Source organism: Schistocerca americana, chromosome X (assembly GCF_021461395.2).
Source record: "Schistocerca americana isolate TAMUIC-IGC-003095 chromosome X, iqSchAmer2.1, whole genome shotgun sequence".
In the NCBI taxonomy this organism is placed as follows: Eukaryota; Metazoa; Arthropoda; class Insecta; order Orthoptera; family Acrididae; genus Schistocerca; species Schistocerca americana.
The window spans coordinates 643,366,772-643,392,683 of NC_060130.1; the positions used below are offsets into that span (position 1 = coordinate 643,366,772).

General features: G+C 44.7%; 1 protein-coding gene across 1 annotated transcript in view; it reads right to left on the minus strand.

The window, feature by feature from the left end:
- The window catches only part of LOC124555221 (nascent polypeptide-associated complex subunit alpha, muscle-specific form-like), a 43,730-nt gene extending 19,060 nt beyond the window's left edge, over positions 1-24,670 (minus strand). The window contains exons 1-2 of the mRNA XM_047129075.1: positions 24,555-24,670; positions 10,436-10,634 (exon numbers count right to left, since the gene is read on the minus strand). Coding sequence (XP_046985031.1) covers positions 10,436-10,538 — 103 coding nt within the window. The 5' untranslated portion in view covers positions 10,539-10,634; positions 24,555-24,670. The remainder of the gene's footprint in view (positions 1-10,435; positions 10,635-24,554) is intronic.
- Positions 24,671-25,912: the final 1,242 nt, after the last annotated feature.

Sequence of the window (25,912 nt, forward strand, 5' to 3'; positions counted from 1 at the left end):
TGGAGGTCAGGGAGTCGACACACTGCTCTCCCGGCCGCTGTCAAGTTTCGTGACCTCTAGGCCTTGCCACTCGGTCAAGTAGCTCCTCAGCTGGTACCACGAAGCTGAGTGTACCCGTTCCAGTCTCCCGACCGAGGAAAGGTACCTGGCAGTATCGGGAATCGAATCCGGCTCCACTGTGTGGCAGTCACACACAGCGACAAATCAGCTACGTAGACGGATGCAATGACTTCCCATGGTCCTTATTTACTACAGAAAAAAACACAACAATAATTTGTTTATAAAACTTTTGAACCAGTGCCAAATAACATCATGTACATGAATCCCATGCTCTTTTTCAGTAGTGCGATAACGAAGCGGTTATCGCAGAATTAAGGCGTATCGCCTCTTTATCTGAGGCTGCTGGAGATGGCAAGATACACTCGTTCTTGAATAAGAATATTGGAATAATTTAAATTGTCCTCTTGCCCACATATATCAGGAAACGAAATGCCAAGTTAGCGGTTGCCTCAGTTTAGTGTTCCACGAAACGCGATGTCATAAGTCCTGCACAAGCTGTAGGTGGTGACTAAGACTGGAGCGGCGGAATGCCAAGAAAAGCGGTGAGAAGCGGCGCAGTACGGTAGCAGAGGCAGTTGGCTGTTGGTATGCAGCGGGCGCCACAACGTATCGCGAGGCCCATCGTGTGCTGGCGCGGCCTCTCTGCACCTCCGCCGCCTGCCCAAATATATGACTGCCTCGCGGAGGTGGCCGGGTCGAGGCAGCGGGCTTTGTTTTCTTTCTTTTCCGTTTTCCTTGGCCAACGACTGCGCTCCAGCTAATCGTAAAGCAACGGCCGACGTGGCGATTTCCTGTTATGCGTGCGGGCTAGGCCGTTGGCCTCCGGCCACCTTGTTTAGCTTTAGATCGGGCGCGCCTTCCGTATCGGCTATCTCCCTTTTATGGTGAAGTAGTTTACAAAGTTGTAGCGCGTCAACGTGGATACGATCGCATCGATAATGGACATAGTTCGCCTGCAGATCACGAACTCGTCGTAAAGCTTCGCTTCTCTGCAGTTGTTGCGATAATAGTACAATTTTCATAATGCGCTCGTCGTTATCAGTGCTCCAGCATTAGTCACGCTATTACGAGATTGGTCCAGCATCCGGTATTCGGAACCGATTTTCGCTTCAGGTCGCATCTTTATACTTCGCAAGCCACTGTATAGTGCATTCGTTAGCAGGACTCGAACCTGACACTGAGCGATGTTGTTAAGACGCTGGACTCGTATTCTGAAGGACGGCTGTTCAAATCCTTGTCCAGCTACCGACATTCAGGATTTGTATGTAGCCCAGAATTGCTTAAGGGAAATGCTGGTATGGCTCCTTTGCAAATGATAGTGGTTTTTCCTTCCCCAGTCCAAACTTATGCTCCGTATCTAATCGATACCTACATCTAGATATACAGTGTGTAAATGATACTGTATTCAAAGCACCACAGTGGTATAGGTGAAGTCGAGACTGATAAATTGGTAGCCGGCCGGTGTGGCCGAGCGGTACTAGGCGCTTCAGTCTGGAGCCGCGCGACCGCTACGGTCGCAGGTTCGAATCCTGCCTCTGGCATGGATGTGTGTGATGTCCTTAGGTTAGTTAGGTTTAAGTAGTTCTAAGTTCTAGGGGACTGATGACCTCAGACGTTAAGTCCCATAGTGCTCAGAGCCATTTGAACCATTTGGTATAGGACACTTGCGGTCCATCAAGCCGGGGAAAAGCCTCAAATTGGCCCTCAAAATCCACCTCAGCTGAAGCGCAAGCACGCCACGCAGATGCTGGCTAAAATCGTCTTTGAATATTAACAGCCTCTTGTTCTGGCACTCAGAAAATGTAAAATTGACATGTGTAAATTCTGCCTCTAAGTATTGTGAATCTAAACACCATAAAATTAACATTAAAAATTAACATTAAAAATTAACATGTAAATCCTCTTACTACGAAACTCTTGTGCTTATGAGGGTTAAGCTGAGATTGTATTGTAAACGTAATTAGTTATTGCATTTCCTCTACAAACGCCTTTTTCTTTCATTATCCTCACGGGAAAGTTTAAATTATTAATGCCAACGAAATAGTTGACTAAGATAGTGGCGCAAGAGAGCAAGACGTTATTGAAAATTTCGCGCGGCACGTAGCTTAGGTGGCTTTTGCAGGCCATTTTGAACTTTATTCCTGGCTTGATACAGCGCAAGTGTTCTATATCAAACTGTTCGTCTTGCCTTCCCCCAGACCACGGTGGTACACTGTAAAACGTTATCGTTTACACCCGGCGTAGTCCGCAAACCATGCATGGTAGAGCATCTTTCGTGTTAATATTAGCATTTGTCTGTTATATTCCATTCACGAACCGAACAAGGGAAAATGAGTCTTGCTAGGTGCTCTTATGTGTCTAGTATTCTCACGTCCTTGTGCGAAATACACGATAGAGGCAGCAGAATTGTCGAAAACTCTTTCCGAATACCGGTTCTCTAAATTTACTCTACCCTTTCGTGAGAACTAAGCCGTTCTTCGTCGAGAGGTTCCCCTTAAAGATCCCCGAGAATCTATTTTACCCTTTCGTGTGGGCTACACCCACCTGTTACGCTACCTGCAGCCCTTCTCTGAATTCGATCTATTTCTGCTATCACCCTAGCTTCATAAATACGCCAAACTCTGCAGTGCTCTACAACTGGTTTTGTATGTAATTTCCTTCACAGATACACTTTCGCAGAAACCTTGCAACAAATCGAAGTCTTCTATTAGTCTTTATTACTCTTGATCTTAGTGTCCCTGCGGTTGCGTATCGTTTGTTATTGTTACCACTACACATTTACATGAAGCAGCGTGCTCCTGATTTTACCCACTATTCATTTAATTGAAGACTGTTTACTTCTTTTTTTTCCCCAAACTCAGAAAACGGGCTATGGAGACAGATTAAGGGATCTCTCGTTGGCGCCCGTAGCAAGTTCTTCGTGAAGTAGGTTTTCCGTTGCCTTCCTCAAACGTGATAAGAATTTCAAGCGCGTACCTGTTCATGTGAATGACTGTGATAGTGCTTGTACAGCTTAGCGTTGTGTTTTTAAAGCTTTGGGGAACGGAGAGGGTGAAAGCCGGAGCCTGCACTAGCCTATTCCCTCGGATACCACAATGTCGGCAGCCGACTTTAACGTCCTACCCGAATGATGGTTTACTATTAACATTATCACTTGCCATTATTCCATTAGACACTGCAGAAAGATTTGGAGTCCCATACCGTGGTGGAAAGTCTAGTGATCAGGAATCTGACGCCTTCAGATACTAGCGGTGACCATTTCTACCTCCACATTGACTCTAATCGACTATCTCCGAAGGAAGGTAGGAATATTGGGGTTTAATAACCCGTCGACATCAAGATCATTAGTGACGGTACTACCTAAGAGTAGAGCGCCATCGTACATACGTGTCAGTGACCTGGGCTACGGAAGCGGGCAGTATACCTATACCACACGATAACATATTTATGAAGTTTTTGTTACGTTTCGAAAGTCATACAGTAGCTCTGATTTATGGAGATCCTAGCAAATAGAGGATACACTACACTTCGATACCGCACAATGTCAAGTTTTAAGAAATGTCCTAGCTACTGCAAGAATCTGAACGAATTGGGTCACTTTAAACTATTGAACTCGTGTATTGTGGGAGTGAACTGCAAACTTACAATCTGAGATTTTGACTGATCTTTTCAGTGGTTTCAGTTGATCATGTCAGGCGAGGATAAGCCATTGAAGAACGCTATGTTCAAATTCTTGCTCCAGTCCTGTCAGAACGAACACGTGCTAATATTTAGATGTCCATAGGACTATAAACACTAACAGTCTATCCTTGTTTTCCATTTAAGTGGCCAACGAATCATCGTACGGCTAGTAGTTTAGTTGTTCATTTATTTAAGCGTCAGTATCAACGATAAATAAGAGATAATCAGTACAACCATTCACCGAACGACGCAGCTGAAAATTCATCACAGATATCTATCTGTAGGATCACTGTTGCAAAATCAAAGGCGGTTTCATTAAGTCACTTGAGGCAAATACAGGGATGGTTCCTTTGCAAGAGACAAGGCCTATTTCCTTTCCCATCCTTTCCCTATTTGAACTTGTGCTCCATCTCTAATGACTTCCTCATCGACGGGACGTTAAACTGTGATCATCCTTCCGTCTTTGAATATGGCCTTCGCTACATCAATTTCGAGACCGCGAAGAAGTTCGAATGTCAAGCCCGTAAATGTTCTGGTCCTCCGCTACGAAACCCAGAACTGCAGACCGTAGGTCGTAAGGCTTCCCGGAAGCGTGAGAAGGCAGGCGGTGGCAGTGCGTCGGCCTAACGCGGGACGCGTTGGCTGGACACGCACGCGGGAGCCGGTCGGACGAGTTGGCATTCCGGAGGGACGGCGACAGCGTACCTGCTGGCTCCACCTACGAGGACGAAATTGCGGGTGCGCTTATAACGGGAGCACCCACGCCGGCCATCGGCCTCGCCCTCTCGGGTTACGCCGCGCTCCACTTCCACCTGCCCTCCGAGACCGGACGCTGGCCGCATCTTCTCAGTCCCAAGTCGACTCGCCTGTTGAAAGACTAGGGTCGTTAATCAAAAGAATTAACAGTTCAGGCAGTAGCAACTCTTTAACGAACAACGCTTGTGAGGCGCGGTTTTGTAGTAACAAATAGCTGCCTGCCGCATTTAAGTTGGTCGTTCGAGACGTGCTGTCACTGCTGTCGGAGACTGTACCTCTCGTTGTCCGAGAAGGCGCTGTGGTTTCGAAACACCTTCCCACTTCGAGATCGATGTCCATGAGCATCTGAACATAGATTCTCTCGTCGCTGCTTTGGAAGGAGAAGGGAGAGGTAGTTCCGTTTCTACATCTGCATTTAAATTTGCGTATATACTCCGCAAGCCACTACACAGCGCATAGTGAGGGCTACTTCGTTTCAGTATTACCAATTTTCTCTATTATTCCAATCGTGTATTGAGCGAGAACAAATAAAACTGACTATATGCCTCTGTATGTACCCCAATGTCGCTATTCTTATTCTCATGAGTCTTATGCGAGATTATCGCTGGCGGTCATGCAATCGCCCTCTCATGCTGGTACTCTGAATTTGCTCAACGGCGAGAACAGCGTCGTCTCTCCTCCAAAGATCTCCGTTTAAGATCTCCGAACATCTCTACTAGACTTTCCTGAGGGCTCTGCCGACATGATAACAATCTAGCAGTGCAAATGCTCAAATGGCTCTGAGCACTATGGGACTTAACACCTGAGGTCATCAGTCCCCTAGAACTTAGAACTACTTAAACCTAACTAACCTAAGGATATCACACACATCCATGCCCGTGGCAGGATTCGCACCTGCGACCGGAGCGGTCGCGCGGTTCCAGACTGAAGCGCCTAGAACCGCTCGGCCACCACGGCCGGCAATCTAGCAGTGCATCTCTGAATTCGTTCCATGTCCACTATCACGTATACTTGGTTAGGACTCAGGTTGCAGTCTTGTCTTGTATCGGATTTTCTTTAAACATGAATTCCACTTTCCCAGAACATTACCCAAAGCCTACCATTCGCCTTCCGTAGCACTGGATTTATGTTCCTTTTTACACTTAAGGAAGAAAGTAATTTTCACATGATGTGTCACTACATAGTAACACAGCGCTGTGAAAACTGAACCATTCATAGAAAGAACTGCTACAGTATAAAAGATAACCGAAAGTAATACGCAAGGCAACGAATGGAAATGTCACTTTTATTCAAAGACAATAGTTACGCTGTAGTAACCGTTATCATGATTGTCCCCTGGACATTCAGAAAGGTGGGGCATGGTTCTTAATAGAGTGTGTGATCACCACAGACGACGATGCACGCTCTGCAACGTGTTCCCATCCTTTCCTCAAGGTTGGTTAAGAGTTCTTATGGTGAAGCGTTCCATTCCTCCACCAGTGAGGTTGACAGTTGCTGAATGGTCATTGGTTCGTGTAGATCTGCTGCGATACGTCTCCCCAATTCATCCCCTCCCATAAGTGCTCGAAAGGATTTAAGTGGGGCGAACGGGCAGGTCAGTCCATTCGCCAAATATCCTGAAGTTCCAGGAGCCCCTCTACCTACGCTGTTTCGATGCAGTCGTGCATTGTTATTCATGAAAATGAAGTTAGCGCTGAATGAAACCTTGAAAAGACGTACACGAGGAAGGAGCAGACTGTCACAGTATCGTTGACCGGTGACTGCAGAGTGTTCACAGATTTACAAGTCAGTCCGCCAATGCACTATTATGCCTTTCCACGCCATAACTCCTGGACCACCTAAACGATAATGTTGACAGTGTCCCTGGGTGCATTGCGTGTTTCCCCCTCTCGCCATATGAGGGTAAGTTCAGAATTGTCGAACACGATCGTTTTGCTGGTCCAGGTGTTGTGGAGTGGGGAGGCATAATATTGCACTGGCGTACTGATCTCCAGATCTTTGAACACGGTACATTTAATGTACTCTTTCCCCATGTGCGTCTTTTCTGCGGTGCATTCGGCCTTGACTTCATTTTTATGGATGACAAAGTGCGACCATATCGAACTGCGCAGGTGGAGGAGCTCTTGGAATGAGGGGATATTTGGTGAATGGACTGGCCTACTCGTTCTCCGACTTAAATCCCATCGAACACGTATGAGACACATTGGGAAGACATATTTAAGCACTCTCACATGAACCAACGTCCATCCGGCAATTGTCAGCCGCGCTGGTGAAGGAAAGAAACCCCTTACGGTCAGAACTCCTTACTGAACTTGTGGGTAGCATGATGGGAGCACACTGCAGAGCGTGCAGTGCCGTCCTTGGTGATCACACACCCTACTAAGAACCACGTCTCGCCTTCTGTAATGTCCAGAGGACCATCATGAATCGCTGAGACTTCAATGTAGTTATTTGAATAGAAGTGGCATTTCTGTTCGTCTCATTGCTTTGTCCTTCCCGTTACATTCTGTATTATACTGTATCAGTTCTTTGCACGTGTGGGCTACGTCTAATACGATACTTGACTTTGACACATCATGCGAAAGTTACTTGCGTGCTTATATTTTTTTTTTGCACACCAGTGTATGTATATCGCTTGCTAGAACTGTGCCTAGATATTTATACAATGTGACCTGCTCCGGATGTTCGCCAGGATTTCGCATGGACGTTAACTGTCCTTCCCGAATAAACGGGCCGGAGTGGCCGAGGGGTTCTAGGCGCTACAGTCTGGAACCGCGCGACCGCTACGGTCGCAGGTTCGAATCCTGCCTCGGGCATGGATGTGTGTGATGTCCTTAGGTTAGTTAGGTTTAAGTAGTTCTAAGTTCTAGGGGACTGATGACCTTAGAAGTTAAGTCCCATAGTGCTCAGAACCATTTGAACCTAATAAACGATACACGATTGCCTGTGATGTATCCACGTAGTATATTTCCCTGTAGGGGTTGCGTGAAGTTATTGGTGTATAAACTCTCAGTAGAAACAGAAGAGGAACTGCTTTTTAGGATCTTAACTATCTGTTTCTATGTACGACAAACAACACACAGATCTGAGATTATGACAAAATGTTATGCACCGTTATAATGAAAGATTTCAAACTGGCGGTTGAACATAGCTGTGGGCTTAAGTTGTTGCTACGAACAGTAAGTTGCTTATAATTGATAAAGAACTAAAGATTCATTCTCCTTATCTCGAATAATTCAATTTATGACGCTCTATGATCGGCGTAATTTTGACCCTAAAGGCTTGGGACACGTCATCTGTACCAACTGGTTCGTCGCAGCATCCTTAGATTGAATGTTCAAATGTGGGGCAGTCAGTAGCTTTCGAAGCCTGCATCCATTGTCTTCTTTTAGAACAAGCAACATATTCAGGAGGATGGAATGGGATTTACATTCTTCTGGGGCAAGGTCCTCACGACCAAAGAATATGTTCACATTGGCGTCTCAGATACAGGGCAGTTTGGGCCACATTTCACTCGCATTCGGTAGGAGCAGGGTTCTAATCACCGTCCGGAATTCTAGATTTAGATTACCCGTGATTTTCCTAAATTAAGTTACATGAATTCTCGTATTTTTCCTTCGGAAGAGTCGTAGCACATCCTCTCGTTTAGTGTTCCATCTCTAATCGCTTCGTTGTCAATAAGGCGTTAAAATCTGCCATTTCTTTAACCATTCGATCATGTCCGAAAGCAAACTATAAAGCGTAATCATCTGTGATATGCTTCTAGTGGTCGATTTCAAACACTACTGGGCGAGTGGACACTGTATCTATTGTAGCTCTTAGTGACGTTATTACAGGGTGTAAAAGACAAATCATATAGATTGGATTGCTAGCTCCTGAATAGGTCGAAAGAAACAATTGTCAAACGAAAGTTTGGAATAGAATTTTATTCAGATTAGAATGTACAAGTAAACTAAAATATTTATTGGAAATACGTAAGTGTTAGAGTTTTCATTACGTATGTTGTAATCGAGCAGCAACCACGTCACTATTTGGCAGACAAACAGAGACGTGTTCGCGAATCTTGGAAGCTGAGTCTCGAATCACTCTCAAAGCAACTTTATCTTGGTCACGTTACTCAGAAAGTTGGTATGACCCGCCGGCGGAAGCGGCTCAGTGCTTCCAGGAATATGCAAGCACAGGGCAAGGCCGCAGGAATCTACCTCCAGTCGTTTTCCAGGAGAAGCCAACCGCAAAGTTAGGGAACAGTCTTGCTAACAGTTAGAGCAGTCAGCAGCTCACTTTCCAGTTCACGTCATTGTATTCGAGTACTGTTCCTATGCTTTGGTGTTATGCCGTAAGCGCAGACACCCTCAGAACCCTAAGAGGCTAAAAATTAGCGCTTTACGCTCTTTGAAAACACTCAGTGTGAGACGCAGAAGACTGAAAAACAATTTATCCTGCAGTACGTTACTAGTGTTTCTTTATCTGCACCGAACAGTTGGTAGGTTCTCCTGTGCTAAATAAAGGCATTCTCTAGGTTTAGAGCGGGCAGGGTGAGCGAGTTCAACTCGACTGAATAACAGCTTACTCTACTACTAATTTTTCCATTCTTCTAGTCAAGTGCAGCGCGAGTTCACAAGACACACAACACTGATTACTTATCAATCTAACATATGTGGCACACCTTCTGGTGACGTCACACTGTTAATCTTTTACAATATTAAGTGAGACATTAACTAGACACATGTAATGGCAGTTTAATTGACTAATTTCTATTGCTTTCGCTGTCGACAAGGTATTAAAAATCAAAAGAAAATTGACGAAAAAAAGGAGGAGCGTTAGCCTACACCTAAGGATTAGAGCAGTGCTATTACATAGGGCTGTTATGATACCGTCCGATGGTTAAATATATTGCCTTGCAGCTGAAGTGAAGGCAAAGTCTGTTACCGTATCACAGGAATTGCTTCCTTTTCTTTGCAGGCCATCTCGATCAAATTCGTGGGTCGTGCATAGAACGAATGAGAGGTTAAGTTATCGCTTTTCAAATAAGCAACCAGTACGACGACGACTGTAATAAAGATTGCGGCCGTGACAGGGCGTAATATTTCGTGGTCGGTAAGGTGGTCGTTTGCGCCGACGAGGTTCTTGTTTTGTTACAGCAATCAGCGGTTGCTCCTCCTTCTCTTAGCTGACTACTTGGAGCCTATCCCGTAGCGTCTGCAGCAGGCCCGTGTTACAGGGAACAGTTCCAAAACGATACCAGTTCCAGCTACCGAAACTACAACAAACGGTACTCAGAAGTCGAAATAATGAAACCTAGAAAATTTTAGTAGATAGGTAACTTTTAAACCACTTTTCATAAGACTACCAGAACAAAACTATCCAAATGTAGCTGAAATAGTCTTCTAACAGATCAACCAAGTACCTTATATATTTTACTTGGTTGTTGTTAGGAGCAAAATATTCTAGTTTCCTATTATTTGGAGACTGCAAGCCTATCACTGTTGAACCCTTCATATGGGAGCCATTGGGGGATGCTCGATTTCAATGCGTGTGTTCATGTTATCGCTTGAGAAAATTAACTAAGAAACAATTTCTTGAAGTTTGCGTAGTTAAATGTTTCCCTTTTATGTCGAAAATAGCCAGCACTGCATTTAGCTTACAACTTTTAAGTTTCTGCTGTCTAATTTTGAGGGGCTACTGATGCCGTTCTTTATACATTGCAGTGAGAAATACACTCTAGGTGCTCCTTCGTAACAGAACTCTCTTGTGATACGAAATATTATATGTCAAGTTGCATTAGGATGTTCACAAATTATTTATCTTCACGTGAGTTTAATCACCCGATCATCTCGGGAGGAGTAGTGTTAGCAAGGAAGTATTTGTACTTGGTAGATGTTGCGTTAGAGACTTGGAGCAGGCTGGCTCTGGAGCGCATGCGGCCTCGGTCCCTTACCTTGGTTGGCGGCGTCGGTCCTGTGGTAGGGCGGGTACGCAGCAGTGGCCGCAGAGACCACCGCCAGCACCAGGAGGAAACACATCTGCACACGCCGGCTCATGACGTTACCTTGCAATGTCACGGCCGCGCGCTACCGCCTTATATACGCGGGTGCGTCAACCCCGGACCCCCTGCGCGCAAAAAGACGACCGCCTGGCTAGAATGAGAGAGGAAGAGAATTAGAAAAGGAAGAAGAGAGCGAGACGATTTTTGCAAAAGGACTGTGCCTCCCCTTCCCCGAGCAGCGCATTGACCGCGCCTTCCGCCCGTCCGCAGATTCGCGCGTCCCCATTGGACGGCCGCTCTGCGGCTGGCCAATCCGGGCCGGCCGGGGTGGCTCTCGGCATTCGCGAATCAGCATGTTTCAACATAGTTCTGCACCACCACTAATATGCGCGCCGGTATCTCCTTATTCTGCTTCCATCCAATGTCCGCGCCAACATAGAGAAACGGTCTTTGTAATTTTCAACGCAAATTTCCAGCTGTGTTCTCCTTTTAGGACATCCGCGACCTATCGCATTATACGGAACATTTAATGTCCCGACGCCGAACATTAAACATTTTGGCAAGATCTATTGTCGGTTTATTACCATATTGCTGTTTGGCGACCAGGGTACTGACTCAGGTGGGATAGTACTCGTGTTAACGTCTTTATTGCAACAGATTAAACCAGATAAGCACCAAATGCTTTTAGTGTAACGATACCCAGTCATTTCACAGTCTTCTGTAGTTTCAAGTCTCCGAATAAAGCGATGTTAAATGCAAAAAAATTGTTCAAATGGCTCTGAGCACTATGGGACTTACTGCTGAGGTCATCAGTCCCCTAGAACTTAGAACTACTTAAACCTAACTAACCTTAGGACATCATACACATCCATGCCCGAAGCAGGATTCGAACCTGCGACCGTAGCGGTCGCGCGGTTCCAAACTGTAGCGCCTAGAACCGCTCGGCCATTCCGGCCGGCATGTTAAATGCAACAGCCAGATTAGTCGATCATTATTCCTAAGTAGTACGATAAAGTCACATACGCCTTTGTGTGTTCTATTCACTCCATAATCGTGCAGTATTATAAGAAAATGAGTATGGTGCGTCCTATTCACTATTAGTAGCAAAACGTGGCAGTCATAGATATATACCAGGGTGGATCAAAACGTAAAGCCTCCTGTGTCATATAAAATTAATAATGAACACATAACAGCGATATTGCCGGCCGGTGTGGCCGAGAGGTTCTAGGTGCTTCAGTCTGGAACCGCGCAACCGCTACGGTCGCAGGTTCGAATCCTGCCTCGGGCATGGATGTGTGTGATGTCTTTAGGTTAGTTAGGATTAAGTAGTTCTAAGTTCTAGGAGACTGATAACCTCAGATGTTAAGTCCCATAGTGCTCAGAGCCATTTGAACCATTTTGAACAGCGATATTCGTATAGATCATAACCTAACTGTCGTCTGCCCGACACTGCCGTTCAAAATACAGTAGCCACTATACATTTGTACACATCTGCACCATCGTTGAATCCAGGCAAGAAAACCAACTTGGAAAAATTCAGAGTTTTGTTTCTTGACTCATTTGCCTCACAATGATTTTAAAGCAATCACAATGATGAACTCTAACACCTCTTTAGCCTCGAATCACTTCATCACCAAGTCCTCCATTGGTATCTGTGACAGATGTCGGCCGTTGTCTGCGCGGCTTACTTGCAACACCCATTTCTCCGTTACCAATTTTTTTCACCCAATTTCGCAAATTGCTTATGTCCATTACAGCACCTCATACGCTTTGTTCACGGATGTGGTTAAACTAGCTTTAAAATTGTGGATCAAAAAGTAGACCCCTAAATTATTCCAAACTGGTTTTGATACCTGGGTTCAATAATGGCCAAAATGTGTACAAATGCATGGTGACTATGCTGAAGGCTAGTGTTGTGTAGAGTACATATCAGGCTATGAGCCTTACTAATTCCGCTGTTGTACGTTCATTATTAAAGTTTTATGACACAGTAGGAATTATTTTTTGATTCACCCTCGTACTACGTTTCTGACGCTGACCTCTTGACATCCACGAAACAATACAAACAATTGACTTAGGTGACAAAAGTCATGGGATAGCAATATGCACATATACAGATGGAAGTAGTATCGCGTACACAAGGTACAAAGGGGCAGTGCTTTGGCGGAGCTATCATTCATGTGAAAAGCATTCCGGCGTAATTATGACCACACGGCGGAAATTAACCGACTTTACACGCGGAATGGTAGTTGGAGCTAGATGCATGGGACATTCTATTTCTGCCGGCCTCAGTGGCCGTGCGGTTCTAGGCGCTACAGTCTGGAACCGAGCGACCGCTACGGTCGCAGGTTCGAATCCTGCCTCGGGCATGGATGTGTGTGATGTCCTTAGGTCAGTTAGGTTTAAGTAGTTCTAAGTTCTAGGCGACTGATGACCTCAGAAGTTAAGTCGCATAGTGCTCAGAGCCATTTGAACCATTCTATTTCTGAAATCGTTAGGGAATTCAAAATTCTGAGATTCACAATGTGAAGAGTGTGTCGAGAATACAAGATTTTAGACATTACCTCTCACCACGGACACCGCAGTGGCCGACGGCCTTCGCTTAACGACCGAGAGCAGTGGCGTTTGCATAGAGTTGTCAGTACTAATAGACAAGTAACACTGCTTGAAATAGCCTCGGAAACTATGTGGAACCTACGATGAACGTATCCGTTAGGAAAGCGAGGCGAAATTTGGCGTTAATGCACAGTGACAGCAGACGACCGACGCGAGTGCTTTTGCTTACAGCTCAACATCGCCTGCAGTGCCTCCCCTGGGTTCATGACCATATCGGTTGGACCCTAGATGACTGGAAACTGTGCTCTGGTGGGACGAGTCCCGAATTCAATTGGTAAGAGGTGATGGTAGCGTTCGAATGTGGTGCAGGCCCCACGAACCCACGAAGCCATGAACCCTAGTTATCAACAAGCACTGTGCAAGTTGGTGGTGGTTCCATAATGGTGTGGGTTGTGTTTACATGGAATGGACTGGGTCCTCTGGTCAAACTGAACCGATCAATGACTAGACATAGTTACGTTCGGCTACTTGGAAACCATTTGCAGCCATTCATGGACGTCACGTTCGCAAACAACGATGGAATTTTTATGGATGACGATGCGCGTTGTCAGCGGACCACTTGGCCACCCAGACTGCCCGACATGAATCCCATCGAACATTATTGATCATAAACGAGGGGTCAGTTCGTGCACAAAATCCTGCACCGGCAACACTTTCGCAGTTACAGACGGCTATGGACGCAGTATGGCCCAATATCTCTACAGGGGGCGGCTTGTTGAGTCCATGCACACGTCGAGTTGCTTCACTTCGCCGGGAAAAAGGAGGTCCGACACGGTATTAGGAGGTATGCCATTACTTTTGTCACCCAGTGTACTGTCATCACGATAGCATTCAACTTGCCGTTCACGTTATTTGCAAAAATGAATTTGCAAGCAGAATTCTTGATGCTGCCATGTGAGGTATTAATGAAAACGTTGAATGGTACCGTATGCTGAAAACGAGCGAGGAATCAAAGCGGTTAAGCCACTAGAGTCGCATTCGGGAAGAGTAGGGTTCAAAACAACTTCTGGTTATCCACATTTATCATTTCCGTAGTTTTCATAAATCGATAAAGACGAGTACCAGGATGGTTCCTTTGAGGCGGTCACAGCCGATTTTCTTCGTCATACTTGTTTACGCCACATACCCTCCATGTCTAATGACCTCGTCGTCGACGGGGCGTAGACGATAGTTTTCTGTCCTCCATTACTTTGAATGCGAAAGACTGCGTAGGAGACACACGGAGATCGTTACGGAGGTGGTGTCGTTAAGTTCACGATCATCATGCTTAATGCCCACGTCAAGCATAATATTACAAACCTCTTCGCAGCGTCTCACGAAGGGAGGGCATGTGATTCTGCTGATCCGATTATTTCTATTCGTGAAGAGCAAGATACATGCTGGCACAGGATGTCACCATCTCTCTTCTCTCGATATCCTACAAGTCAAACATGACACCGCACTGTACACATACTTATTACAGCCACCCACACTCAACAGATACACCGGAGACACAACGGTTATACACCACGTGGAAAGAGGCCCTTGTGTGAGGACGAAGAAAACCCTTCCAGAATTGACGGTTGAACAACCTCTTGGGATCTCCCAGCTATAAATGCTCTGCAACTCTTTATGTGTTTCTGAGATTGCAACAGATTGCTTACCGTCTGTTAACTCCCGGATATCGATAGTGATATAGGTCGCAGACAGCGTTTACTGGTCAAGAGGTGTTGAATGGTTGACTCATACATTTATCAGCACTTCAGTAGGCTATTTCGATTAGTGACCAGTAAGGGTCTAATTTTATCCATAATTCACAACTGCATATGGTTCAAATGGCTCTGAGCACTATGGGACTTAACATCTGAGGTCATCAGTCCCCTATAACTTAGAACTACTTAAACCTAACTAACCTAAGGACATCACACACATCCATGCCCTAGGCAGGATTCGAATCTGCGACCGTAGCGGTAGCGCGGTTCCAGACCAAAGCGCCCCTAGAACCGCTCGGCCACATCGGCCGGCTTCACAGCTGCTGCTGTGTCTATATAGAATTTGTTGGAATTATAATAACCTTCGCATTCAGCCACAAATACGAATATAGGTGCTTTACTATCGTACAGAATGCATTTCTGTCATTGTGGGTCCATCGGCACCTGTATTTGATTTTTATATCAGTTCACTTACTCGTAAGCGAGCCTACGACATAGAAATGTCGGTTCTTATTACAGAAAGTTGCGTCGAAATTTAATGTGTTATTTATTAATGATATACGGAACAGTGTAACAGTCAAATGGTTCAAATGGCTCTGAGCACTATGGGACTTAACTTCTGAGGTCATCAGTCCCCTAGAACTTAGAACTACTTAAACCTAACTAAACTAAGGACATCACACACATCCATGCCCGAGGCAGGATTCGAACCTGCGACCGTAGTGGTCGCGCGGTTCCAGGCTGTAGCGCCTAGAACCACGTGTAAGAGTCCAGTAGTAAGAACATGCAGGAAGAAATATAATTCCACAAAACAAGAGCCCCAAAAAGTAGTACACTGGTCTGCTAAATTTAAAGACGAGACAAATAAATTAAAGTAACACATTAACAAGTCTGTGGATATATATGAAAGTGCGGGAGCATGTTGCCAGACTCTCCCAATCGTGCACAGAAAGCTGGACGTCACATGCCGTGACCATATCGCCAAATGGAGCAGGCCCCAGAACACGATGCAGTTGAAGGAATGGGCAAAGACACTGTGTGTCAGTCGGCGACGAGATACTGTACACTATGATGTTTTCCGTTGTAGCATGCTCTCACAGGGGAAGAATCAACGGAAAACTGGAAAAATGATGAAGTGTGACGAATGTAGACCAGGAGATTGGTATTGTCCACCGAATTGTTCCACTTGCATGGGGAGCGTTTTTAAAGATAGGCACTGCTGGCCGAAGGAGAGGACGTAGTCGACCATAGTCAACTACAGCAGCGGATCACAGTTACGTCGTGAATCAGGAAAGAAGGGACCCAAGCCAAACAGCGGCTGCAATTACAACCAAATTTAAAGGGACTGTTGAGCGCACAATTTCTCGTTCCACAGTGGCAAAGTGACTGCATGGGAGTTGTCTCTCTGTCAGACGCCCACAACATTGTGTTCCGTTGACACTCGCACATAGGTGGCACTGTTTGCAATGGTGCGAAGAGCATAGGGACTAGACCAACGAGGAGTGAGGTCACGTGCTCTCCTGGGATGAGAGCAGATTCAGTTTGAGTAGTGATTTTGGACGTATCTTCATATGAAGAGAGATGGGAACGCAAGGAATACTGTCAAACGTAATCGTTTCGGCGATCCAGGTGTTAATGATGTGGGGAGGCACGGGGAGGCGTACCGAACTCCAAATCTTTGAACATGGTACATTCACCAATCAACTTAGCTGTGACACTGTACTCCTCCATGTGCGTCTTTTCGTGGGTACATTCGGCCCTACTTTTTTTTATGGATACCAATGCACGATCGCAGTGAACAGCGCAAGTGGAGGAACTCTTGGAAAGAGAAGATATTCGGCTCATGGATTGGTTTACCCGTTCCCCCGACTTAATCTCATCGAATACATTTGGGAAGCGTTGGGGAGGCCTTCTGCAGTCCGTTCACAGGCACCAGCGACCATACAGCAGTTGCCAAGCGTGCTAATGGAACAATGGAACGCTCCACCACGAAAACACTTTGCCAACTTTGTGGCAAGCATGGAAGCACGTTTAACACTTTTGTCGTCCGTGATACATAGCAGGTCTGCCGTCGCTGTCTACTGAGACACCGTGGATGAGAAGAGTGGTGTGCGGCCAGCTCTCTTCCGCATGTGAACTCACCCTCAATATAAGCACCGCATTCTGCTCACAGTGTGGCCCCATTTCCACCGATAACAGCACTTATTTGCTAATTTCATTAAATTTTGTAATCACTCAGAGAGAATCATATACGGTACCTTCTCAATCCGACAAGTTTCATTTAGTTTTATCGTCCCCTTACGCATTGTTCACTTTTTGCAAGGCATTTTATTAGTGAATGGGAAAAATGCTAAGTTGCAGTGCAGTTTGGAATCTGTGTTAAACTGCAGATCCCCCTGTAAATGGGTGGGTAAGTCAGTTGAGTGATTGGAGGGAGGCGAGGGAATAGCACTTACAGTAGGACCATGACTAGAAAAGCACTACAGAATTTAAACCTGCATTAATTTGACAACAGATTTGAAAAGAATGTAAATCTGGGTGGTCATTTAGCATGCCAAATCATCCTCCTTTTGATACAGAAACCGTTTTAAAGTTATCCTAAATCATCTTGCATTTGTCTAGTTTGATACTTAACCACGTTGTCGACAGAATTTTAATTCTTAATAGTCTTTCCTTCGCCGGCCGCGGTGGTCTAGCGGTTCTAGGCGCGCAGTCCGGAACCGCGCGACTGCTACGGTCGCAGGTTCGAATCCTGCCTCGGGCATGGATGTGTGTGATGTCCTTAGGTTAGTTAGGTTTAAGTAGTTCTAAGTTCTAGGGGACTGATGACCACAGTAGTTAAGTCCCATAGTGCTCAGAGCCATATATATAAGTCTTTCCTTCTTTCTCATTAAGGGTGATAAGTTGTAACTATGTAGAACAACGGCTCTCGACCCTAAGTGCCAGTGTTTTATGGATAGCTCTGACCCATTCAGCAGACCAACTCAAACCTTCCTTCTACTCATCCCAAATACCACAGAGGCACTCATATTATGCTGGGCGACTAACACTAACAGGGAGTGGATATATTGGAGACTGATTTGACAGTTGCAGAGTTTGAGACGTGGGAGTGATCTGCTGAATAACTGACCATACTCTTTTCCTAATGGTTAAGTTACATAACCGAGTCAGAAGAGTAAGCGCAGAAATGATAGTAGAACATATTCTTAGTACGCGCTAGCTTAATTTAATGTTTATTGATGAAAACGCCATTTAATCCTACCTTTAGATCGGTAGATGTTTGACTTTTAATTGAGCACTTGTCTCAGAATTCGCTGGGTTGTATGATTGCCACTTCTGACCATCGGAACGCTGAGGGCCGCCAAGCGTCTGGTAAAAATGTAAGTCACCCATGGGGGAGCTGGAACAAAGGATTAGGAGGGACCTAGAGTCTTCGAGCAGGGATACTACCGGAAAATCTCAAGTGAGATGCAGTTTATAGGGGCAGATACCCATCAAAAATAGATGGTGGGACCTGTCTCAGGCCATTAATGGTGGAAGATGCAAAAATAGTCCATCCAGAAAAATACTTTTTTGAGGAGATAGTATGATCGTAAGTTATTTCAGTCATTATTGCTAGAGGGCTTGTACTGTAGGAACTCGTGTGTAGCATAATCCCATCAAAACCGTGTGTATCAAGGGAAATTACGGTATTAGGGGACGTGTTGTGTCTAACGTCACAATCGGCTAAAAATGATAAGTAGGGATTGCAGGCCCTTGCTCAGGGCAGAATGCGACATATGTTGACTTATAGCTGATCGCAGTTACACTTCAGTGGTGCAATTAGCTTTTTTATTGTTTATATTATGTTGGAAAAGTCAGACTATGAACAGTCTATGTAGTAAGTGACTTTAATTGGTTGTTTGAAGTTATACTTTTGATTATGACGATATCTACAGCCATAGATTAAACGAGCGTATTTTATGTCGCGTCGTTATGTCATGTTTCACCTTGTTGATAGTAAGTACAACGATGACGGTGGTGAACTTTCTCAGTGTTGTGTTGAAAGGTCGCTGACAATAATTTTGGTCAGGACTGTGTGTGTGTCTACCTTTATCGTCCTGGAGAATATGGGTGGGTTTCAATACCAAGCAGATTCAGAACTACCCTGGTGTTTCAATTCAATAGTCCCCCGTGGCAGCAGTATTATTGTGGTCTCAGATCCGAGTCACTAGTGAGTTAAATTTAAATGTGGTTCTTGTCAACTGGTATTAGCAGCTACCGTATAGGTTCTGGGGATTCCACTGTGTGGCAATTGTACCTTTGCGTTTGTCTTGTTACTACTGTACGCCAAACTAATCAGAGAGTATAGGGCTGCAATAATAAAGTTCGTTTTTATCAGAGAAGTGTGTTATTTATTTGCTGGTGTACGACCCCCTTCCTGAGTTGTGTCGAGTTAATGCAGGGAGTAACTACGCAACACAAGTTCGAGCGCAGTACGACTGCTGAACAGGTACCCGCAGATAGGCTTTAACAGGTAGAGGATGTGTGGATGGACACAGAACCAGAAGGTAGGTCAATGTTATCAAATATCACAAAACACTGTTATTGCTTCACTTGCGGCCTTAGACAGCCTGTTGTAACATACTTGCCGGTATTTTTTTGTTTATTTCTCCTATCCGTTCTAAATCGATGCACTAATTATTTATGGAACTTCCTGGCAGATTAAAAATGTGTGCCGGACCGAGATTCGAACTCGGGACCTTTGCCTTTCGCGGGAAAGTGCTCTACCAGGTTCGGAGGAGAGCTTCTGTAAAGTTTGGAAGGTAGGAGACGAGGTACTGGCAGAACTAAAGCTGTGAGGACGGGGCGTGAGTCGTGCTTGGGAAGCTCAGTTGGTAGAGCACTTGCCCGCGAAAGGCAAAGGTCCCGAGTTCGAATCTCGGTCTGGCACACAGTTTTAATCTACCAGGAAGTTTCATATCAGCGCACACTCCGCTGCAGAGTGAAAATCTCATTCTGTAATTATTTATGGCTATACGGCCTGAGACGTTTTAAAGTAGTGCAGTTCTAAATCAGTGCACTAAATAATAATGGAGAAGGAGCTTTGATGTTGCTAGTTGTCATTGACAATCTTCTTGTAGTCACCCTTCCGGAGACAGTAACTAGACTATATTATGTAACAGCTTCTAAGTAAATCTAAATTATCCGTACTCTGAGAATAATTGTTGAGTGCATGCAAGACGATACTTTTTACTGTGCCATTTTTCTAGTTACAATCACGAATGGAGCGTCTGAAGAATGACTGCATGTGGGAACTGTTATTTTCATTTTTTAATCTGCGCAATCTCGATGGGATAGGTAGGTAGGGTGCTGACGGATATTCGTAGTTTCTGCCCGGGAAGGCAGTTCTTTGGGTTTTCTAAGCAAGTTCTCACAAGATGTAAGACTTCTTTCTTCGAGTGTCTCCAAGTTAAATTTTTTACTTCTCCGTTACATTCTCTCGCCAGTCAGGCTAGCTTGCGGCCATTCACAACACCCTGTCTTGTATACTCTTGATGTCTGCTGGTAATTCGCGACTGATGACCTCAGAAGTTAAGTCGCATAGTGCTCAGAGCCATTTGAACCATTTTTTGCTGGTAATTCGACGTGATATGAATCTAAAAAAATCAGCAGTTATCACATATATTCCGCACAAATGTACTATATTCTATCTCTTTTGCAGACAAGCTGTAGTTTCCGAGAATGAATCATACCTGGCATTTGCTTTATACAGGGTGAGAAAAATGAAACTAGTCCGGAAAATCCATTGCCTGAAACACAATGAGACGCACTCAGAACACACGGTGAAACGTCAATGTAATTTCGTACTTACAGTCGGCGGGAATGTAAATGATTAGATTTGCAGTTCTCTACGACAGGTAGCTCGGTCACCTGAGTGCATTAATGTTGTTCGAGTTTAGTAATGTTACCAGGTCTGGTGGAGGTACAAGGGGCGTTAACGGCGTCAGATATTGAGAGATCACTACCAATGCACTGAGATGCCATGTTGTCGTGTGAGACAGCGTTGTTGTTGTTGTTGTTGTGGTCTTCAGTCCTGAGACTGGTTTGATGCAGCTCTCCATGCTACTCTATCCTGTGCAAGCTTCTTCATCTCCCAGTACTTACTGCACATCCTTCTGAATCTGCTTAGTGTATTCATCTCTTGGTCTCCCTCTACGATTTTTATCTTCCACGCTGCCCCCAAATGCTAAATTGGTGATCCCTTGATACCTCAGAACATGTCCTACCATCCTACCAACCGGTCCCTTCTTCTTGTCAAGTTGTGCCGCAAACTCCTCTTCTCCCCAATTCTATTCGATACCCCGTCATTAGTTATGTGATCTACCCATCTAATCTTCAGCATTCTTCTGTAGCACCACATTTCGAAAGCTTCTATTCTCTTCTTGTCCAAGCTATTTATCGTCCATGTTTCACTTCCATGCATGGCTACACTCCATACAAATACTTTCAGAAATAACTTCCTGACACTTCAATCTATACTCGACGTTAACAAATTTCTCTTCTTCAGAAACGCTTTCCTTGCCATTGCCAGTCTACATTTTATATCCTCTCTACTTCCACCATCATCAGTTATTTTGCTCCCCAAATAGCAAAACTCCTTTACTACTTTAAGTGTCTCATTTCCTAATCTAATTCCTCCAGCACACCCGGCTTAATTAGACTACATTCAATTATCCTTGTTTTGCTTTTGTTGATGTTCATCTTATATCCTCCTTTCAAGACACTGTTCATTCCGTTCAACTGCTCTTCCAAGTCCTTTGCTGTCTCTGACAGAATTACAATGTTATCGGCAAACCTCAAAGTTTTTATTTCTTTTCCATGGATTTTAATACCTACTCCGAATTTTTCTTTTGTTTCCTTTACTGCTTGGTCAATATACAGATTGAATAATATCGGGGAGAGGCTACAACCCTGTCTCACTCCCTTCCCAACCGCTGCATCCCTTTCGTGCCCCTTGACTCTTATAACTGGCATCTGGTTTCTGTACAAATTGTAAATAGCCTTTCACTCCCTGTATTTTACCCCTGCCACCTTTAGAATTTGAAAGAGACTATTCCAGTCAACATTGTCAAAAGCTTTCTCTAAGTCTACAAATGCTAGAAATGTATTTTGCAGCTGTGACTTATTAAACTGATAGTTCGGTGATTTTCACATCTGTCAACACCTGCTTTCTCTGGGATTGGAATTATTATATTCTTCTTGAAGTCTGAGGGTATTTCGCCTGTCTGATACATCTTGCTCACCAGATGGTAGAGTTTTGTCAGGACTGGCTCTCCCAGGGCCGTCAGTAGTTCCAATGGAATGTTGTCTACTGCCGGGGCCTTGTTTCGACTCAGATCTTTCAGTGGTCTGTCAAACTCTTCACGCAGTATCGTAACTCCAATTTCATCTTCATCTACATCCTCTTCCATATCCATAATATTGTCCTCAAGTACATCGCCCATGTATTGACCCTCTATACACTCCTTCCACCTTTCTGGGTTTCCATCTGAGCTCTTGATATTCATACAAGTGGCTCTCTTTTCTCCAAAGGTCTCTTTAATTTTCCTGTAGGCAGTATCTATCCTACCCCTAGTGAGATAAGCCTCTACAGCGTTATCAGCTCCTAACAGAGTTTGGAAGGGGTCTCATTGTGGGTATGGTCGAATCGTGCAATATGCCGCTTTCTAGGGGCATGCCGCTTTCTAGGGGCATTTGGGTGCAACAGTGGCCCAATGTTGGGCTGCATGCCGACATGAGAGAAGCTACATTTGTCGTCAAACTTCCTGTCGACCACGTCTGACCACCACAAGAAAGGATCGCCATATTACATTGTAACCCCTTCACATCTATGTCTGTCATCCGAGAACAAATAATGTATTTTCTTCATCATTCCGTGTCATCGTGACCATTGGTCGGAGACTAGCAACAGCCAGACTAGAGAATTACCATCCCACGCGTAGGCTACCGATAACACCACAACACAAACATCTGCGTTTGGAATTGTGCCGTGAATGGGAAGCATGGACTGCTGATCAATAGTGTCGTGTTGAGTTCAAGACTACCACGGATGACCACTGTCTGCGAGTATGGAGGCGACCTGAGGAAAGGCCTCTTTCTACCAATATTTTGAAGTGGCATAACGGTGTCATTTTTGGCGTCATGGTATAGGAAGTCATCGGGTATGTGTCAGCATTGAATCATAACTGTCACAGAGTAATATGTATCTCTCTTTTCTCCCTAGAAGGTAACGGCGAAATGTCCGATGCTTTAAATCACGGAAACCGTGACGGCTAGGGCAATGTGCGAATCTCGATTACCCTCATGAGTAAAGGTCTTAAGTAGCGGAGGTCTGTTAATGCTTTCCTTCGACCTATTGGCGACTAAGGATACATGTCCAACTGTATTGTATGACTAACTGTGATTTTTAGTTTTGTTGTGCAATGTCCTGTTTATGTGACAACGGATCAGTTCGAAGTGGAACACGGGGAAAGAATCATAGGGTCATATGTTGTGTTAGAACAAAGTATACACTTTGCGAAAGAAACAAAATGAGCCATCGACCTCAACATCCCTAACCAATCTGCTGAATAACATCAACATTAAGTTATCCTCTCTCACAATAAGGGGTTGCAGAATGGTTTAAAATTATAGCGTGGATATCGAGTGCACACCTTGGTACTCAATATATGTAAAGAGAAATGTCGTCCCCCATGTCACCGAAAATATCGTTTGACGATTCGAACTGATTATTTAGGTATCGAGAACCACCACTTCAAAAATTTTGAAAGATATTCGCCACGAATATAGTCATTTTTTACTGTAAAATTTGTGTATTATATTTCCAATTTAAGTAAAACTCACACAGTACTTTCCTAAGTGTAATAATAAATTTACGAAGTAATAATGAAAAAACATCGCTCTCCTATTGCACGCCAATATGTCCATGATACCGTAACATCACGATCTACAGTTTTACATTCAATAAGACCAAGAAGTAAGCACAGATGTTTTATTTCACCGCTTGGTAAAAACAATAGGTACGCTCCGTTCTGCGTGCCGCCTCAGGTTAGCATTATATGTATATCAAATCAATATGCATTCAGACGCGTGGAGCTATGTACAAGCCGGAGACTACTTATTGAATACAACAGAAAAAGAAACAGATAGCCAAGAGCAGCCGGTTGAATTTTTTTTCGTTGTTATAGTAACGGTTCGCGAGGAACAAAGTGCTCTCCTAAACGATAACCTGTACTGAAAGGTAGCCTAAGGGCGAACACTTGTAATGGTCTCAACAACGAAATCTCCTATTTAAGCCTCATGCAGGTAACGAAACCAGGTTCATCACAGCTTTTGAAGACGTGTTGTTTGTGTAAGCATTATCAACTTCGATGTTGTGGAGTGTGAAATGAAGCTTAAGGTAAAATATGAGCAACAATGCGAAACACAAATATGTGTATTCACTTCTTCACAGGTTTCCTTAAGGAACTTGATTACGGACGTATTCTGGCTCATTAAAAAGTCTAGGAATAAAGAAACTATTAAACATTGCGAGAATTTTTATTCCGAAGCTTCGAAATTTCAAACACTATAGCAGGCTGTGTAAATCTTCACTGATCGCCTTTGGTATTGTACTTTGCACGCTAAATCTGGAGGCCGGATCAGTAGGAATTATCACTCAATTTTTATTACCTATAATATCAACAGGAGAATTAACTATGCACTATATTTCTAGGCATTACCTTTGCTTCTCGGTGCACCTGCCAGCGTTGTGCAGCTTTCTGTACACTTTCGACTGAGGTGCAGTCCACGCTTGTAGTGTTCCTTTCACGTCTTGGTCAGAGCTGAACCAACAGCCTCTAAGGGCGCTTTTAAGAGGATAGAAACTGTGGTATCGCGAAAGAATGGGACCGGAATTATTCACAGGATGCTCCGTATCTCAAAACCACGATTTCTCAAGAGCGGACACTACAATGCGGTCGCTCTTTGTCATGGTGCACAGAAGATTTTTTCAGAAAAAGTCCCTGACGTGTGAAGCTTGAGTTTATTCGGCGTACAAAATGTTCAAACAATTTATGAGAATTTAGCCGGGTGACGTCTTCGACAACCGCCGATATTTCGACAGGTGTACACCCTGTCGCCGGCCAGTGTGGCCGAGCGTTTCTAGGCACTACAGTCTGGAACCGCGCGACCGCTACGGTCGCAGGTTCGAATCATGCCTCGGGAATGGATGTGTGTGGTGTCCTTAGGTTAGTTAGCACTTCTATAAACAGACAGGTGGAGCTCCGATGGGGTGCCCTTTTCCACCTGTTGTTGCCAATCTGTTTATGGAAAATTTCGAGGAATAAGCACTATACATAGCGGTATTGAAACCTGCGTTCAGATATGTACACGGCACTTTTATTATTTGGCCTCACTGAAGTGTGAACTTAAACACCTTTTTAGAACACCTGCGCCGGCCGCTGTGGCGGAGCCGTTCTAGGCGCTTCAGTCCGGAACCGTGCTGCTGCTGCTGCGGTCGCAGGTTCGAATCCTGCCTCGGGCATGGATGTGTGTGACGTCCTTAGGTTAGTTACGTTTAAGTAGGTCTAGTCTAGGGGACTGATGACCTCAGATGTTAAGTCCCATAGTGCTTAGAGCCATTTTAGAACACCTGAATTCAATCGACTCGAATATTCGCTTCACTATGGAGGTGGTAAAAGATGGTTGCCTTCCATTTCTTGATGTGTTGGTCAGGAGGAAGGTTGATGGTGAGTTGGGACATGCTGTTTGTAGAAAGCAAACTCATACTGGCTTATATGTACAGGCTGATAGTTGCCACCATACTGTGCCGCCTGAAGGGGTACCTCATACCTTGGTTCACAGGGCTCACATCGTATTAGACGCTGAGAGTTTGTTATCTGAGCTAACTCGTCTTGAGTATGTTTATAGTGAAAGACAGATCAGATGAGCGTTGCGCTATCGGCCAACCGTGCACCAGGTGAGTGATGATACTACCGAGGTGGCATCAAAGTCTAAGGCCATTTTGCCTTACGTAGGGAGTGTTTTCGTCAGGATTTGTCGTATTTTGCTAAAGTACGATGTGAAATGTGTTCATAGA